Source organism: Lolium perenne, chromosome 3 (assembly GCF_019359855.2).
Source record: "Lolium perenne isolate Kyuss_39 chromosome 3, Kyuss_2.0, whole genome shotgun sequence".
Taxonomy (NCBI): domain Eukaryota; kingdom Viridiplantae; phylum Streptophyta; class Magnoliopsida; order Poales; family Poaceae; genus Lolium; species Lolium perenne.
This window is the reverse complement of record NC_067246.2, coordinates 8,158,325-8,176,417: the sequence shown is the minus strand read 5'-3', so window position 1 is coordinate 8,176,417 and position 18,093 is coordinate 8,158,325. Positions and strand designations below refer to the sequence as shown.

At 44.7% G+C, this 18,093-nt stretch overlaps 1 protein-coding gene across 1 annotated transcript in view; it reads right to left on the bottom strand.

Moving 5' to 3' along the window:
- Positions 1 to 522: 522 nt before the first annotated feature.
- LOC127325597 (uncharacterized) overlaps positions 523 to 18,093 on the bottom strand; it is a 38,000-nt gene continuing 20,429 nt past the window's right edge. Inside the window, exons 12-16 of the mRNA XM_051352374.2 lie at positions 12,309 to 12,686; positions 11,797 to 12,177; positions 11,284 to 11,661; positions 8,121 to 8,501; positions 523 to 923 (exon numbers count right to left, since the gene is read on the bottom strand). Coding sequence (XP_051208334.1) covers positions 891 to 923; positions 8,121 to 8,501; positions 11,284 to 11,661; positions 11,797 to 12,177; positions 12,309 to 12,686 — 1,551 coding nt within the window. The 3' untranslated portion in view covers positions 523 to 890. The remainder of the gene's footprint in view (positions 924 to 8,120; positions 8,502 to 11,283; positions 11,662 to 11,796; positions 12,178 to 12,308; positions 12,687 to 18,093) is intronic.

Sequence of the window (18,093 nt, the reverse complement as noted above, 5' to 3'; positions counted from 1 at the left end):
GAAAAACCGGAAGGCAAAACGGCTGAGTAACGCGTCCGTTAATGACTCGAAATTGATTACACAATTAATTTCCCAAACAGCAAAAAGATAAGCTCGGCTCGACGAGATTCCCGCAACTTGCGTCGCGTCGCGTCGCGTCGGGACGAGGCGGGCAGCGGAGGAGGAGCGCGCGAGGGCTCTCCCTCTTCTCACTCACTTACTAGGACTAGAACAGCCCACCTTATATACCACTCCAACTCTCTCCCAACTAGCAATGTGGGACTAAACTTTAGCTCCCACTAGTACTGCCACTGATTATTGGAATGGGCCAGAGTTTCAGAATTTGATAATGGGCCATGGGCCAAAGGCCAAATACCCCAAATTCCAGCACTTACCCTGTGAACGGCTCCAGCGATGCCAAATCTGCACTCCTCTCCTGGAAGTATATCTGACTTGAAAACCGAGACAACAAGTTCTTGGAGCCCGATAGACCACAAGACAAGTATATCTAACTTCCACCGTACTACTGTACCTATCAAGAGGTGGCTACCAAGGCAGCAAAGCCACGCTCCTCGCTGGCTTCTGCTCTTTATTCTCCGAAAACGTGAGAATTTTCTCTAGTACAGCGGATGGCATGGTACAGTAGTGTAAATCCACCTGAACGTTTTCCAGGAATAATATAAACGACATGGGCGGACATGCATGCCGATGCACAAGCTATAACCTACAAGTTATGTCAGAAACAGGGTATTTGAAGCCACGGTCCCAGTTTGAGAATGCTGTATCAAATTTGAGTCTGAAATAATTAGACGGTTCCATGCTACGACGAGCAAGCCAGGCTTCGCGCGGGCGCTTCCTCATCCTCGAGCTCATTGCTGATTTCTTCTTTTACACAAGACATGTTAGTTTTGTCAGCTCCATTTCCAGAATTTCCTTTCTTTTGCCTACATAGATAAACATGCTCTTCGTTAGAAGTCTAAAAGCGCAAAAAACCAAAAAACTATCATACAAGATAATCAACTTAATCGTCTAGAAAATAGGGATATATAACTGAGCTAAAATCCAGCAGGTCAACTACAATTGCTTTGTCAACACCTTCCTATAATTTTTTAAAGCCCGGTTAATAATTTACAGTTCTAAAACTTACATCTGCTAACTTAGGACATGCTGAAACTTTTTACTAGATACGAAGTACGTGAAATCCGGGCACAAAACATGCTTTTAAGGGAAGGCAATATCATGGTCTCCAGCAAGCAGTTGCGAAAAAACAAAAGAAAGCGAGTAAATTGACTTCCTCACACCTGTTTCAGGAAAGACCGATGGAGAAAACAATGAAAAATACAGCTGTGCCGCTTAGTGTGCATAAAGTTCAGGTGCCTGAATACTGAGCCATGTGTACATTAGAGATGGAGGTTCTCTTCTTGGACGCTTGAACCTAGCGACTGCGGCCAACATCCATTTCTGTTGGTAACTTTACAGTAACGTTATATAAAACGACAGGCATAGCCCACGGATTTCCCCAACCACTGGTCGCGCTAGCTGATGTTTGTCGTGCTCATGCCCAAGGCTGCTAATATGAGTTTGAATAGGATTAGAAATCTAGTCCGTGTAGTGCTAGGTACTACTCGGAGACCGTATTAGCAGCCCAAGTCTTTATTTACACATACCCGAAAAAAAGTCTTCGTATATACATATATAGAGTCATGAATCACAAGTTGTAACAGCAAGGTGGCTAAAAATAAGATAAGCTGTGTATTTGGCAATATTTACGTCCACATGTTCGTGGTTTTTTATTTGATCAATCCGTTGGAGAATCCCAACATTAATGCTATGCCACATGCTTGTCTGGTGCCATGTCGTATATCTGCGCTATTCGTATCCTTGATATGGACATCGCCACTTCACATTATGTCGAGCTTCTGGGAACCCCGAGGCCTAGGGAACATGGGTTGAATCTCGAAGCACTGCAATTGCCCGCTGTCGATCTGTTTGCACTGGAGTTACCTTTTCTGAAGCTGAGATTTGGGAAGTGGTGCGCAACTTGCCATCGGACAAAGCCCCTGGGTCGGATGGTTTTTCTGCCCGGTTCCACCAAGTGTGTTGGCCTCTGATCAAAGATGCGGTTATGAAGGCAGTAGCTTGGTTTGATTCAGTTGATGGCTGGGGTTTTCGGAGAGTAAATGGCGCATACATCACTTTGTTGCCAAAAAAGATGATGCGGTGGAGGTGTCTGACTTCAGACCTATAAGTTTGATTCATAGCTTTGCCAAAGATCCTGTCCAAGGCGATGGCAGTTAGATTGGCGAAGCCTCTGCCTCTGCTAGTGGATTGCAACCAGAGTGCGTTCGTACATGGGAGGACGATCCAAGACAACTTTTTCATGGTGAAACAATCTGTGCATAATCTGCATAAGAGGGATATCCCAGCCCTGATGCTTAAACTGGACATTGCCAAAGTGTTTGACTCCGTCGATTGGTCTTCTGGAGGTTATGAGATGCAGAGGCTTCGGTCCCAAATGGATTGCGAGAGTGGTGTTGTTGTTGTCGACCTCGTCGATTCGTGTCATGGTTAATGGGATGCCTGGGGAGCAATTATGGCATGCTAGGGGGTTGCGTCAAGGCGATCCAAGTTCCCCGATGTTTTTTATCCTAGTTTTCAATATTATAAATAAAATTTTCAAGTTGGCGGAAGAGGCTGGGCTATTTGCTCCCCTGGGGAATTGTGGAATTCGGCACAGGCTGTCATTCTTCGCCGACGATGTGGTACTGTCGATCAAGCCGACTGTGGAGGAGGCCTCGGCTACGGTGGAGCTGCTTCGGTTATTCGGGGCATGGCACCGGGTTTACATTGCAATCTTGCTAAGAGCTCTGTCTCGCCGATCAGATGCAACAATGTGGATCTACAGCCTATCCTCAATGTGCTGGGCTGCCCCGTCAAGCACTTCCCAATTAAGTACCTTGGGATGCCGCTATCACCGTGGAGATTGTCTAAAGCTGAGCGACAACCATTGATCGACAATGTTGCTAATGGAGTCCCGACCTGGAAAGCTTCCTTGTTGAGAAAAAATGGGAGCTTAGTGTTCATCAATGCAAAATTGGCTGCCTCCCGTATATACCATATGTTATCCCTCGATCTTCCTCCATGGTTTTTCAACACTGTAAACAAGCTTCTCCGGGGGGTTTTCTGGTCCGCGGCATCGGAGGCAAGGGAAGGACAGTGTGTGGTGGCATGGGATAAGGTTTGCACACCCAAGGATCTTGGTGGCTTAGGAGTGAAGAACCTAAAGTTTTTGAATCACGCCCTGCGTATGTGATGGAGATGGATGGAGAAAGCTGAACAAGACAAACCTTGGGTGGACCTAAGTTTCTCCATTGCAAAGGAAGCCGAGGAGATGTTCCTCACGTGCACAAAGTGTGATCTGTGCAATGGGAAGAGGCTTAACTTTTGGTCTGATCGGCGGATTGATGGAAGGAGTGTGGATCAAATAGCGCCGAACCTGATGGCATTCATGAGACCTGCTGCAAAGAGGATGACAGTGGAACAGGCACTTCTGAACAATAGTTGGGTGGCCGAAATCATAGGAGCAGCATCTATTCCAGCCATTACCAAGTTTCTGGACCTCTGGAACTCGCTGAGGGAGGTCAGTTTAGAGGAAGGGGATGATTTGAACACGTGGAAGTTGTCTACTACAGGCACATACACTCCAAAATCTGCATATGAGGCCTTCTTCACGGGAAGAATGAGAGCACGAGCAGCAACAAAACTGTGGAAAGCCGGGGCACCTCTACTGCATAAGCTACACTTGTGGTTTGCCATGCAAAATCGCCTATGGACGGCGGATAGGCTTCAAAGGAGGGGTTTGGAACACCTGGAGGCATGTGTGCTTTGTTGCCAGGAGCCAGAGACAGCTAACCATATTACCTTACAATGCTCCTACTCCATCTAGTTCGAAATTCTCCTGCCTTGTAGGCTCCACCGTTTCACGCCGGGGATAACCGATGAGATTGCAACTTGGTGGAGTGATCTGACGGACGCCGTGCCAAGGAAGCACCACAAAGAGCTGAATGTTTTAGTTCTCCTGGTCGCTAGGTGCTTGTGGCTCGAGAGGAACAGCATGGTGCTTGACAAGTTCGGGACGATGTCGATGGAGGTTTGCCGCAAAATCAAGGAAGAGTTCAAGTTGTGAAAGCAAGCAGGCTTATGTGGAGTGTTTGGAGAGATTGAGTGAGGTTTATGTGGGGTGGAGTCGGGCCATATCGCTTGTGATTGGTGCCCTAGTTGTTCTTGTAAAAACATTCTATCTATCTTAATATAGAAAACGCGCAAGTCTCATGTGTGTTCTTACAAAAAGCAGAAACACCGCGCTCCGAACACTTTCTCGGACGCATCTAGTAGTAGTACTACTACTAGTATGTACAGGTTCCCGCGCTACACTCCCTTAACATACTCCCTCCTTCCCAAATTTAAGGACGGAGTATAATCGATTGAAGGACGACAAAGCTCAACGCTACTATTTTTTTTCGTTCTGTGTATAAATCGGGCTATTCAGGATTTCCCGATCCCGATCCCGAACCCGAATTGTCGGGTACCGAATTGTCGGGGTTCACATTTTTAGGTGCATTTTCGGGTGTCATTTCTCAGCTCCCGAAATATATTTTTCCCGAATTTCCTGTCCCGAATTTTCGGGATTTCCCGAACGCCCAGAGTGACCAGTGTCAACATACTCCCTCCTTCCCAAATTAGGATGCCTATAGTTTTTATTCAAAATTAAACTTTTTAAAGTTTGAGCAACTATGAACAGTAAAATATCAACATCTAAAATTTTAAATGCACGTAATATGAAAATATATTTCATGATTGTTTTAAAAATAATAATTTAAGAATATAAATATTGGCACTTTTTCTATATAGTTAGTCAAACTTTAAGAAGTTTAACTTTATCCAAATATTATAGGCGGATAGAAGGAGTATATGGGAAGCCCATAGTTAACAGCTTTGGGATGGAGGTAGCATCATTTAGTGTAACTAGCAAGGTGGCCCTTGCAAATGCGAGGGCGTCATTTTTAATTTAACTAAAAGTGTTACTCCCTCTTTCACAAAAAAAGATGCTTACTTTTTTCTAGATACGGATGTATCTACAAAGTAAAAATATGTCTAGATATAATCGTATTTAGACAAACTTGAGCAACTTTATTTTTGGGAACAAAGGGATTATTTATCTTTGCATTTTTTTTCTAATTCAACCTAGTATTGCAAACAAATACACTATATTTTAGGCACATAAATTCTATCATTATTTTTGTTAAATATTAATTAACACGTTATTAGGAAATAACAAAAGAGAATAAGAAGAAATATGTATGGACCTCAACGGGTGCCAACTAACTGGCATTTTATGTTAATATAGTATCTCATATGCCTATAACTTATCATATTAGTAAGTGTAGAATCATAACCACAAAATATGAAGGTCCATGAAATCAAATACATGAGCATATTAATCCTAGAATGACTCTCCAATAGTCCAGCAACTATCCAGTAAACCCTTGGCTCCTAGTTGCTTCAGAAACTAATTGCCACACTTAAGATCACAATAAGAACTAAGCTTTGTTGTTTTCCCTATCTATATTCAGGAGCATGCTATAGGACGCAACAGCTAGGTTGTGTGTCGACTGCATTAAGATGGTGATCTCTCATCTTTCACTTGTGAAAATAAAATTCTTTAGTTTATATGGGACATGTTCCAGTTTAATAATTAGCCAAGTATGTCCTAATCATAGTGGAGAAAATATGTTGAAGGTAATTAATATGTTGATCTAGTCATTTTTGAATTTCTTTTTCAGTTCTAAGCATTAAATTTATACTTTAAAGAAACAAAATAATACTTGTAATCTCTCACTACGTGTGTGATGAGCCAAAAAAAAATTGTATGCTAAATTTCATCTCTTCACATATATGGTTTTTTTTATCAGACCATAGCATTTGTGTACTCAAATCGTGTTATAATTCCTATGTATATCTATGCTTCCATTCCGGCTCGTTGACTTGAAATCGACAGGAGCACTGCCGCTAAGCGAATCGCATGGCACGGGTGTGCGTAGGAATACTTGGACGCTCATATTTCACTTCTAGATGGGTGGAGGCGTGCGTAGGAATAATTGCACGCTCACTTTTCATATCAAGATGGGCATAGGCGTGCGTAGGAACACTTGGACGATCACCTTTCACATCGGGATGGGCGGAGGTCTAGCAAAAAGTATTGAGATAACACACATCTTTTCCACCGCGCCACTAAAACATTCAAGCGAAGGAAACATAAGAAATTTTCATCATAGGTACTCGGGTATTTCGCCGGTGCCATAAAAGGACCGCCACACCACATGTGTGTGCAAGAAAACACAATATATACGAAATTTCTTATGTTTCCTTCGCTTGCAGGGTGTCTCGATGATCGTCAATCACCATAGAAGGATTGCTAGCTTCGCTAAGATATGTGCACAAGAGGTGTGAACACAATACAGGTGTGATTGTCATTGTTTTTTCTCTCATCCATGAGTAAACTCTTAGGGCTTTTAATCTATGCATCTCAACCCTTTGTTTTATGTTGTTTCAAAATCAAAATTGCTAATTCTAGGGTTGAGGTTGATACGTAGTTTTATGATATCAACATGCTAAACCATACCTAAATATAAATGAAGTGACAAAGAAACTTTTCAGGTCATATGTTTCTTACCTTCCATATTAGAAATATTCTATAGCGACTTTGATATGGACGCGGAATTGGTGCCTTCTTTTAGAAAACGAAATAAAAATTGTACTTTTGAATTTTTAAAATTTCAAAAAATTATTTCAGGGATACATATACATACTTCATATATTCATGCAAATTTTTGGAAGAATAATCATTTTTTTGTGCCCCAAAAAAACAAATGTTGATTGTATATAGGAGTAAAATACGTATTTTTTGTCAGAAATTTGTCTTTTTATATGTTCCAAAATATAATGTGTTTTTAAACGAAATTTCTGAAGTAAAGTCTTGGATACATATATCTAGCCATATATTTTACGGCTAATTTTGTTTTTGAAGAGTTGAAAGTATTAATTTAAAAAAATTGAAAAAATATCTCTCTAGATACATATATCAAATTGGAATAGAATCCTAGAAGACCTCGTTGGTCACGGCTAATCCCGATCCGGGCTGACCGTATTTCACATCTCCTTATTTCCATAAATTACATGATGTGGGCCTAAACTCTTACGTAGCAAACTTAAATCTGGATTGGGCTGATTTAGGTGTTACACGTTAAACGTGACATGACATATTATGTGTTTCCACAAAATATATTCTTGTACGTAAAATCTTTAAATCCTACCCATTAAAATTATTGATCTAATGGTTAAAATAATTCTGATGATGTGGATCAACGTAGTGTCTCTATTTTAGATCCACGTATCTTGCTTTTAGTATATAATAGATAGGTGTATCCCTACCGAGAGTGGCTATACGGAGGCCGAGCTACACTAGGGCACTTTTTGAATCTATGAAAATTTCATTTTAGACATGTCAAAAAAATTTGAAAAATAATCCATACTCTAGACAACATTGTAATCTACAAATGTGTAAATTTTCAGAATGAAATATGTTGTATTTTGGACTCAGCAAAATTAACAAATCTTGATTTCATCATTGATGAATAGTAGTGAACAGTACACTATAATCCAGATTTTGTCATTTTCTGAGATTTTGTCATTTTTACTGAGGGCAAAATACAACATATTTCAATCTGAAAATTTACACATTGATAGAGTTCAACATTCTCTACGTCTAGGTATTTTTTCCAAAATTTTCTGGAACTATATAATAAAAAAAAATTGAAGTTTTTGAAGAAAAAAAGAAACCGAGCTACAAAACAGGTTTTCCTATCCATATCTAGCTATTCACTGGCTATTGTGCGATACAATTAATGTCCAGTGTACTCACTGGCTATTCTACACCAACATCGTGTTATTCCCAAAAAAAACACCTGTTCCAAAAAACATCTTCATTCCCACTGGAATGGATTATTGAAACTTTTTGAGGGGTCGGGGAGGGACAATACAAATGTAAGTGGGAACTTAAACAGATAAATTAGAGATCTCACCTTTGTTAGAACAACGGGCAACTCTTTATCACCGTTCTTCCACTGTTTATCGACATAGCTAACTTCAACACCTTCGGTCACAATTCCATTCCACACAAAAATCTTGTCTTTGCATTGGATGTCTTCTGTTACATTTTCCTTTAGGGTCCTTGTTACCTTGATTGTTTGTGCAGTCTGTGGTGGCAGGATCCCTGAACGCGGTTCAGTTCCGTACAAGGCCAAATTGCCTTCCTGAGGACGACTTGGTATATTGAAGCCAACGCTGTGGTCCGTAACGTTGACTATTTTAAATAAGCCTGACACACTCTTGTTTGTCGAGAATGGGAAGGGGAGCTGTGGAGGATCAAGCTGAATCAACTCGTCTGACGTGCACAAGTTTGTCTGCCAAAAAAAAAAGGAAGTGGATGAATGCAAGAGAAACACCGGTGTAACTAAATCATATGGATGCAAATATTAAGCTGATGGAACTGAATCGGGTGTGCTATTAACAAATTAGCGTACTATCGGAATTGCGCTAGAATATCAAATACGTTGTTTGGTTGTAGATGAATTTTCCTGTTGAAATAAAAAAAAGCTAGCCGATAATGAGAAAGATGGCACGTATTAATTACTAATAGGCTGGAAAAAACATGCGACATCACCTTCTTTGAGTATACACTGCGTGCCTAATTAGGAACTAAGAGCATCTCCAGTCCCGTCCCCCAAATCGTCCCCCAAAAGGATTTGGGGCGCGCCGGACAAAAAAATCGTTCCAGTCGCGTCCCCCAAAACCCATTTTTGTCCGGCGCGCCCCCATACGGTGTTCGGCGCCCCGAGCCCGTCCCCGTCCCACAGGGGACGCACCGGGGACGCCGGACACAACGAAAAGCGAGACGGGGAGTGGCGGGGCCGACCCGTCAGCGGCACAGGGAAATTTCGTCTCACACTCCCGCCAAATCCCGCCGCTCCCGCCAAATCGCGCCTACACCGCCGCGCATTTCAGGCCTCCCAAAACATATCCCGCCGCCGATTCATTTCTCCTATCCCGCCGTCCACCCGCCGGCGCTACCCTCTCCACATGGCGCCGCCGACAGCCCCCAAAAAGATGGCGAAGAAAGCGGCCAAGAAGCCGCCGGGAAATGGGACGAAAGGGGCGACAGCGCCATTGGCGAGGCCGTGGAAGGCGCCGGCTTTGAAGAAGAAGCCTGAAGGATGGACCGACGATCAATGGCAGCAAGATTGCCTGCGCCGGAAGCTATCGACGGCGGAGCGGAAAGGACGGAGGGCGGTGGAGCTGGAGAAGAAGGCTCTGGCGGCGCGCTAGAACCAGCACATACTGGCCGGGTGCCTCGCCACCAACGCGAGCCCATATAGTACGAACATGCCGGTGTACGTTCCGGGAGTCTTCTCTCCGTCGTCATCCACCTTCTACAACGACGGCCCCTCCGGTACTCCCGGGTGCGTGACGCCTAACTTGTCGCCGCACTACCAGGATGCGCTGCCGCACGGCAGCTTCAACCCCAACAACCTCTACTCCCCCGGCGTACGAGCAGCGCGAGCCAGGACCCGGTCCGGACGGCGGCCCTTTCACCGGCCGCAGGGGTCCGCTAGAATACGACGGCGCCGGTGCTGAGGAGGACGACGGGGTTGAGGAGGAGGACGACGAGGAAGAGGACGGGGTGGAGGACGACGAGGAGGACGACGATGAGGACGAAGAGGGCGGCGAGGAAGAGGACGACGAGGGTGCCGGTGACGATGATCTCGTGGAGGTAGACGCGGACGGCGTGAGGACGAAGAAGAAGAAGAAGAAGAAGAAGAAGAAGAAGAAGAAGAAGAAGAAGAAGAAGAAGAAGAAGAAGGCGTCGGGCACACGAGGCCCGAAGTGGACGCCTCTGGAAGATCTTTGTCTGTGCGAGTCGTGGGCGACGGTGAGCCATGACTCCATCATCGGCGCCAACCAAAAAAGCGGGAAGTATTGGGCGAGGATCAAGGCCGAGTTCGATGAGCGCAAGCTCATCAACAGCGAGTACAAGAAAGTGCCAATGAAGAGGAGCCAGAAGGCAATGTCGACGCGATGGGCCATCATCCAGGCAGCGGCAGCGCAGCAAGAGCAGGCTGACGCGTCTTCTACTACTACACCTGCGTCGGCGACGGAGCAGACGCACCATGCACAGCAACAGGCAGATCGCGACGAGGTCATCGTGCTCGACGGGCCTGCGTCGACTCAGGATACGACGCCGTCGCCCAACCCCTTCCCCTTCTTCTAATTTGCATGCACCACCGGTCTGTAATATGATCGCGCGCCCAGTACTTTGATCGATCGCGGCTACTCTGATCGCGACGAATCGGCGGGAACGATCTCTTTTGAATGCATCTATTTGAATTTCTGATTGGGGGCGGCATTTGGGGGACGCGGTTGGGGAGCGACGTCCTCCAAAAGCGGCACGAACAAAACACGTCCCCCAAACGCTCGATCCGGCGTGGTTTGGGGGACGGTTTGGGGGACACAACTGGAGATGCTCTAACCTTTTTAGGAATCAAGGCCAATTTCTTACTCCCTTTCTCATCCATATAACCAATGATGTATCCGCTTTTCACACGTTCAGTCACAACTGGGCTCCACACCAAGTACCGTCTACTGGCCTCCATGTCGAGTAGTTCATTTTCAACTGTTGTCCATAACAATATTAATTTTTTAGTGGATCGTGGTGGCAGGATTCCGTTCCCACATGATGTTCTGATCCTTGGTGCAATCCTTTGGATGCAATATGTATATCACCGGTCATGGTGCACCAATCATTCGCTACAGAGGGCAACACCCCCAGCCCGTTCGTGCGCGCCTTCCATGCATATGCATCGATCAGCATCAGCTAGCATGCATCGATCGCTGTCAAGCACGCACACATGCATGGACTAGCGAGCTGGCTAGTTACATTCTTTAATCGATACTGCGTCGCAATTAATTAACAAGCGCCCCACTTGGCGACGTACAGGTACAGCAACCACGCGCACACAAGTTTGCATTTGACCTTAACTGAATCATGTTTAAAAAAGTAATTTGCTGTTCTACAATGTTTTCTATTTTCGAAATAAAAAAACTTCGTTGAAACCAAGGTGGGATCTATCAGTGTAATAATAATTACTTAATCAGTGAATTTCCCCTCTAGAAAATTAGTGAACTAACCTCGTCAAGAACAATGGGCAGCTCCTTGCTTCCTTGGTCATCCATGTAATTAATCAGATCAGTGTCTTTGACACCATCAGATACAATGCTGTTCCACACGAAGTACTTGTCATCGAGCAATTTATCTTTTAATGCATCTTCCTTTTGTTCCCTAGTTATGACAAGTTTTTGTGTGGACCGTGGTGGCAGGATTCCTTCCGCTGGATTGGAGGGATACCGTGCCGCATTTGCTCGCATGGTCCATACATTGAAACCAACATTGTGGTCTGTAAGGTTCACTATCTTAATTGACGACAACACCTTCTTATTTGGCAAAAAGGGGAAGTGAAGATCTGGGGGATCAAACTGGATCAGGTCGTCTGAGATAGATGAACTTGTCTGTTGCAGAGAAACATAGCAAAGATTAATTAGGATTGAAAAAAACATGCAATAAAAAACATGGGACACCTTCTTTTGCGTTTTCGCTAATAAGGTAAACTTTGAACTCAATCGTTAAATAATAAGGGAACTTACTTTCTTATACACAATTGGCAACTCCTTACTCCCTTCGTAACTCATGTAATTAACAATGTCGCTTGCTTGTACACCTTCACTCACTAAGCTGCTCCATATAAAGAACTTGTCTTCACACTGTATGTCATGTTGTTCCTCTTCCCCTGGTACCCTTTTTACAACGAACCTTTGAGTGGACCGGGGTGGCATAATAACTCCACTCGCAGGTTCTGTGTAGTACACCCCCACATTTGTTTTCGGGTGATGTCCTACAAAACCAATACAGTAATCTGTATTGTTGACCAAATTAATTGAAAACACCAACGGCTTTTTTGGCATAAAGGGGAGGCTGAGCTCAGGCGGGTCAAACTGGATCAGCTCATTTGAGGTACATGGGGTTGTCTGCCAAGAGAAAGAACACAGCCGTGGATTAATTGGGCCCAAAGAAAATCATCATCAGTTCGCTTTTACTGATTAAAATCGATCATCAGTGACCATACAAAATAGTATACATTACGTAATTACGAACTCACCTTAGTAAGAATAACGGGCAGTTTCATACTCTCTTCCTCAATCATGTAACTAATGATGTCTCCGCTTTCGACACCTTCAGTCACAACACGGTTCCACACAAAGTACTCTTCTAAGGGCTCCATGGCTTCTAGTTCAGTTTCGACTGTTGTCCATGACATAAAGTATTTTTTAGTGGATCGTGGTGGCAGGATTCCTTTCTCTCTTGATTTTTTATCCCGCGGTGCAATCCTTGGGATCCAATATGCATGGAAAGCAATGTAGAAATCTGTAGTGTTGATTACATTTATACTTAAAAGCATTTCCTTGTTTAGCATGGCGGGGATGCAGATCTCAGCGGGATCCAACCGGATCAGCTCACCTGAGATTGATGAGTTTATCTGCAGAACGAACGCAATTTTCATGCAATGGGAAAACATATTCGACAATTAGTTTCAGCTGGAATAAATAAAGAGTTGGACTAGAAAGTGTATCGCCATTAGCAAAACAGTTTATCATGAGAGGAGATTCTTTGAGCACCGACTCACGTGTAAACCCTGTCTACACCATAGAGATAACGTCAAACCATGGTCTCTGTGATCTCTCTCCTCTGCTGGCATACAAGCTCTATTGCATATATACGGAGACAAACGAGTGAAGACAAGAGAATGGAGACAAGATGCATGTGGTGTGGACTAACATATACGCACTGCCGAAATCTTACTACAGTAACAAATACTGCATCTACAGTATTATATTCTGTGTCCACGAAAATTGTACGCTTAGTAAACAGACCGGTAACTCATGTGTCGATCATGATGCCGTCTTGTCCAACAAGACCGCTATACTTTCTCCACTTGTCGTCTAGTTAATTAATGTTTTTCTACCAGCGTAAGGTCATGTGTGTGGCAGTTAGCCCCAGGTTTTGGAAGGAAAATGAACTAATCTGCACAAAGGCAGGGAAGGGTACGTTGCGCATACCATCGGTCGTGGCGCGCCTTTCATACATGCATGCCTGATCCGCTGGGCGCGCCAGTAATAATGTTCAGGTATAGTAGCCACGCCCATGCGCGCATATGAGGAGAAAATACGGGGGAGTATTGCACCGAGCACCAAATATACTACTCACTCGGCTCATAAATACTTGTCGTAGCTCACCAGATATATTTTAGTCTACATTTTGCCACTACATGCAAAGCCTACGCTCCGTCGCTAAAACGCCAAGGGAGTGATCCTAGCAGCTAGTAAAACATCTGAAGGCAGGTACGTACGGAGCTCCAAAGGATAGTCACAACAAGAGGATTCTTCAAGGAATCAATTGTTGGGGATATTTTAGACATTCTCTCTCGGTGTTTGGTGTTGGCGAAGGCAATGAAAAGAATTCCATGAAATATATTTGTTTTTGGTAGAAATTGAACTAGTAAATGCCTCCCCCATTCTGGTGGTGGACACTACACTCCACCACTGACCTAAGTGTCACGGAATGGTACAACCACTAGTAGAAACAAGGGCTTTGGTTTTTTTGCCCCAGATGTCATTTGCACCGGATTTGGCACGAACCGGTGCTAAAAGGGGTCATTAGCACCGGTTCGTGGGGCGCAGCTCGCAGAGGGACCTTTAGCACCGGTTTGTGTTACGAACCGGTGCAAATGATCTATCTTTTGCACCGGTTCGTAACACAAACCGGTGCAAAAGGTTCGTCGCCAGGCACGTGTCAGCCGAGGAACCTTTAGCACCGGTTCGTGTTACGAACCGGGAAAAGATTGACCATTTGCACCGGTTCGTAACACGAACCGGTGCTAAAGGTCTCCAGCCCTATTTCAGCTCAGCTACCCGGCCAAACAGCCCACTCACTTCATTTTTGCTAGGAGAAGGTGTGTGTGTTGAGTGCTAAGTTGCTTCTCTTTGGCATGCACATAAGGTGCTCGATGAAATGTGTGAGAGAGTGATGCCGCTTGATTTTACACCCAACAAAAAATGAGATGAGGTGCCGGAGCGACACTTAAGCTTTCTCCTCTTTCTTTCCTCCTCGATCAAGGTTAAGCAACAACTTTACCCTTTCATTTGTACGGTGCTAATTTCCACTATTTATAAATATTATGATGTTTTGTAATTATTTATTGATAAAATTAATTAATTATTTGATGTAGATGAACCGGCGGCAATGGATGTACGTTGACCGACGTCTACCCGAGTTCAGATCGGGCCTGGAAGAATTTATCCGTGTGGCTCAGGAAAACCCACAGGCGGATGGTTTTATGTGTTGTCCATGTGTTGATTGCCATAACTTGAAGCAATACCCTGAATGGCAAGTCATTCACTCCCACCTGCTTTGGAAAGGTTTCATGCCCAGCTATAATTGTTGGACCAAGCATGGAGAAAGAGGGGTTATGATGGAAGACGACGACGAAGAAGAAGAGGATGATGATATGTACCCTAACTGCGGTGATACTGCAACAGGGCATGATGAAGATGAAGATGCAGGAGGAGGTGATCAAGATGAAGAGGCATCAGATGAGCCCGTTGATGATGATCTTCGTCGGGCCATCGCCGATGCACACAGAGATGCAGAAACAGAAAACGAGAAGCGAAAGTTAAAGGGCATGTTAGATGATCACAAAAAGAAGTTATACCCAAATTGCGAAGATGGCAACACAAAGCTCGGTGCCACCCTGGACTTGCTGCAATGGAAGGCAGAGGCTGGTATATGTGACAAGCCATTTGAGAAGTTACTGAAAATAATGAAGAGGAGGTTTCCAAAGAATAACGAATTGCCTGACAGTACGTACGAAGCAAAGAAGGTTCTCTGCCCTCTAGGATTAGAGGTGCTGAAGATACATGCATGCATTAATGACTGCATCCTCTACCGCGCTGAGTATGAAAATTTGGAAAAATGTCCGGTATGCACTGCACTTCGGTATAAGATCAGGCGAGATGACCCTGGTGATGTTGAGGGCGAGCCCCCTAGGAAGAGGGTTCCTGCCAAGGTTATGTGGTATGCTCCTATAATACCACGGTTGAAACGTCTGTTCAGAAATAAAGAGCATGCCAGGTTGTTGCGATGGCACAAAGAAGACCGTAAGAAAGACGAGATGCTGAGACACCCCGCTGATGGGTCGCAGTGGAGGACAATCGATAGAGAGTTCCCGGAGAGATTGCCTGGTTCACCTTGTCGAAGAGATTGCCATCCTCGGTCCTGTCTTTCTACACAATATGTTCCCCTTCGAGAGGTTCATGGGGGTCTTAAAGAAATATGTTCATAACCGTGCTAGGCCAGAAGGAAGCATCTCCAAGGGCTATGGAACAGAGGAGGTCATCGAGTTCTGTGTTGACTTCATTCCTGACCTTAAGTCGATTGGTGTTCCTGAATCGCGACATGAAGGGCGACTAAGTGGAAAAGGCACGCTAGGAAGGAAATTAATGATATGTAGGGACGGCATTTCTTTCACTCAAGCACACTACACAGTTCTACAAAGTTCCACCTTGGTGGCCCCGTATATCACTGATCACAAGAATATTGTACGCTCCGAACATCTGGGGCAGTCTGAAGACTGGACTACGCATAAACATATGCAGACATTCGGCGGTTGGCTCCGAGAACATCTCATTAATAACAACGATATTGTAGATCAGTTGTACATGTTGGCCGGGTCACCATCTTCGACTATAGTGACTTTCCGAGTGCGAGATAAATGGAAATACCTTCTACACGTTCGCCCAAGATAAAAAGAGCACCAACCAAAACAGTGGTGTCCGCATTGATGCAACAAACACTAGCAGTGGGAAAAAGGACACATATTATGGTTACATAGAGTAGATATGGGAACTTGACTACGGACCTTCTTTTAAGGTCCCTTTATTTCGGTGCAAATGGTTCAAGCTGGATGGAAATGGGGTAAAGGTAGACCAGCTGTACGGAATGACATCAGTGGATCTCAACAATCTTGGTTACAGAGACGAACCATTCGTCCTAGCCAATGATGTGGCTCAGGTTTTCTATGTGAAGGACATGTCCTCTAGACCGAAGAAAAGAAAACATAAGGAAACGAGCTCATCCGATGAGCCAAAGCGTCACATAGTTCTTTCAGGGAAAAGAACCATCGCGGGAGTCGAGGACAAGACAGACATGTCAGAAGATTATAATAAGTTTGCTGAAATTCCGCCCTTCACAGTGAACATTGATCCAACCATCGCGTTAAATGCTGAAGATACTCCATGGTTACGGTCGAAGCGATCATAATGTATTAATTATTATCATGTACCTTGAGCTCATATTGTGAAGCGTTTGTTGTGATATGTATCAGTAACATTGGTCGTTTGAACTAAATGCAATTATCCAAGTTTATTATTTTTCTAGATACACATGTTTGGAAATTTATCCTCAGCTACTGGTTGTTGGGTGTATACTAGCAGCTTCCGAGCGGGACTTGCGGGAAGAGTTACTCGGGCGGAGCTTCCGAAGATGTCTAAGACGGCCGTCCATCTAAGACATCTTCGAGAAACTCCGCCGGAGAGGCTCTTTCCTTCGAGGTCGCCGTCGTCGGGTTATATACCAGCTCCCTAGAAGCTCTCTATGCTCTCCCCTCCTTACCCTGAGCTACTGTTTGTTGGGTGTATACTAGCAGCTTGCGGGAAGAGTTCTCGGGCGAAGTTTCCGAAGATGTCTAAGACGGCCAGCCATCTAAGACATCTTCGAGAAACTTCGCCGGAGAGGCTCTTTCCTTCTTGGTCGTTGCATCTTCTCTCTTTGTTCTCTCTACTCTCCCCGGAGGGGCTATATATAGCGGTGTGTGCCTCCAGATAATCCCCTCCCCCCAGATGAAACCACCCCAGATAAGGCAAATAACAGATAAGCCTCCCCCAGATTTAGACCCCCCCCAGATTTAGCACCGGTTCCAGCCAGGAACCGAGATAAAAGGATATATAAACTAATCCACCATCTTTATCACCGGTTCCAGCCAGTAACCGGGATAAAAGGGGTATATAAACTAATCAACCGTCTTTAGCACCGGTTCTAGCCATTAACCGGGATAAAACGACAACGACTATATTGAAATTTAACAAGATACGTTAACTAAACTTAAACTAAAACAACGACAACACTGCTTTATTGAAATTCAACATTAACTAAATTTAAACTAAAATAACAACTTCTACTAGTTCTTTCGCGCATCCGCTGCTGCCCTCCTGGCTGCCGCCTCCTGCCACAGCTCCTCCTCACGACGACGCTTATGCATCTCCTCACTATCCAAATCCGTCACACGCGGCCGCTTATGCAGCTCCTGGAGACTCTGCCTCTCAAATGCTTCTATGGTAGCCGCTAGCGCCGCCTCCTCCCACTCCTCTATCTCTGCGAGCTGCGGGTCCACCTCATCCGCTGCTGCCCTCCTGGTTGCCGCCTCTTGCCGCAGCAGCTCCTCCCACTCCTCTATCTCCGCGAGCTGCGGGTCCACCTCCACCGGCGGCGGGTGCGGCTTTGGGGGCATTGTGCAATGGGCTAGGGTTTGGTGATGAGTGAAATGGGAGAGACGGGGGCGTACTATTTATAAAGGGTGTTTAGCACCGGTTTGTAACCGAACCGGTGCAAAAGGGGGGGGGGCCTTTTGCACCGGATGGTTTGCACCGGTTGGCCATCCGGTGCATATGGCCCTTTTGAACCGTTGCAAAAGATCAGTTTTCTACTAGTGAACAATTTGTCTATGTCTCAGTTCAATGAGATTTTCTTAAATCTCAGTCGTCTTAAAAAAGTGTAACTCATGCACTTTTTTCGTGACTAAGACTTAGCAAAATCTCTCAACCGAGACATAG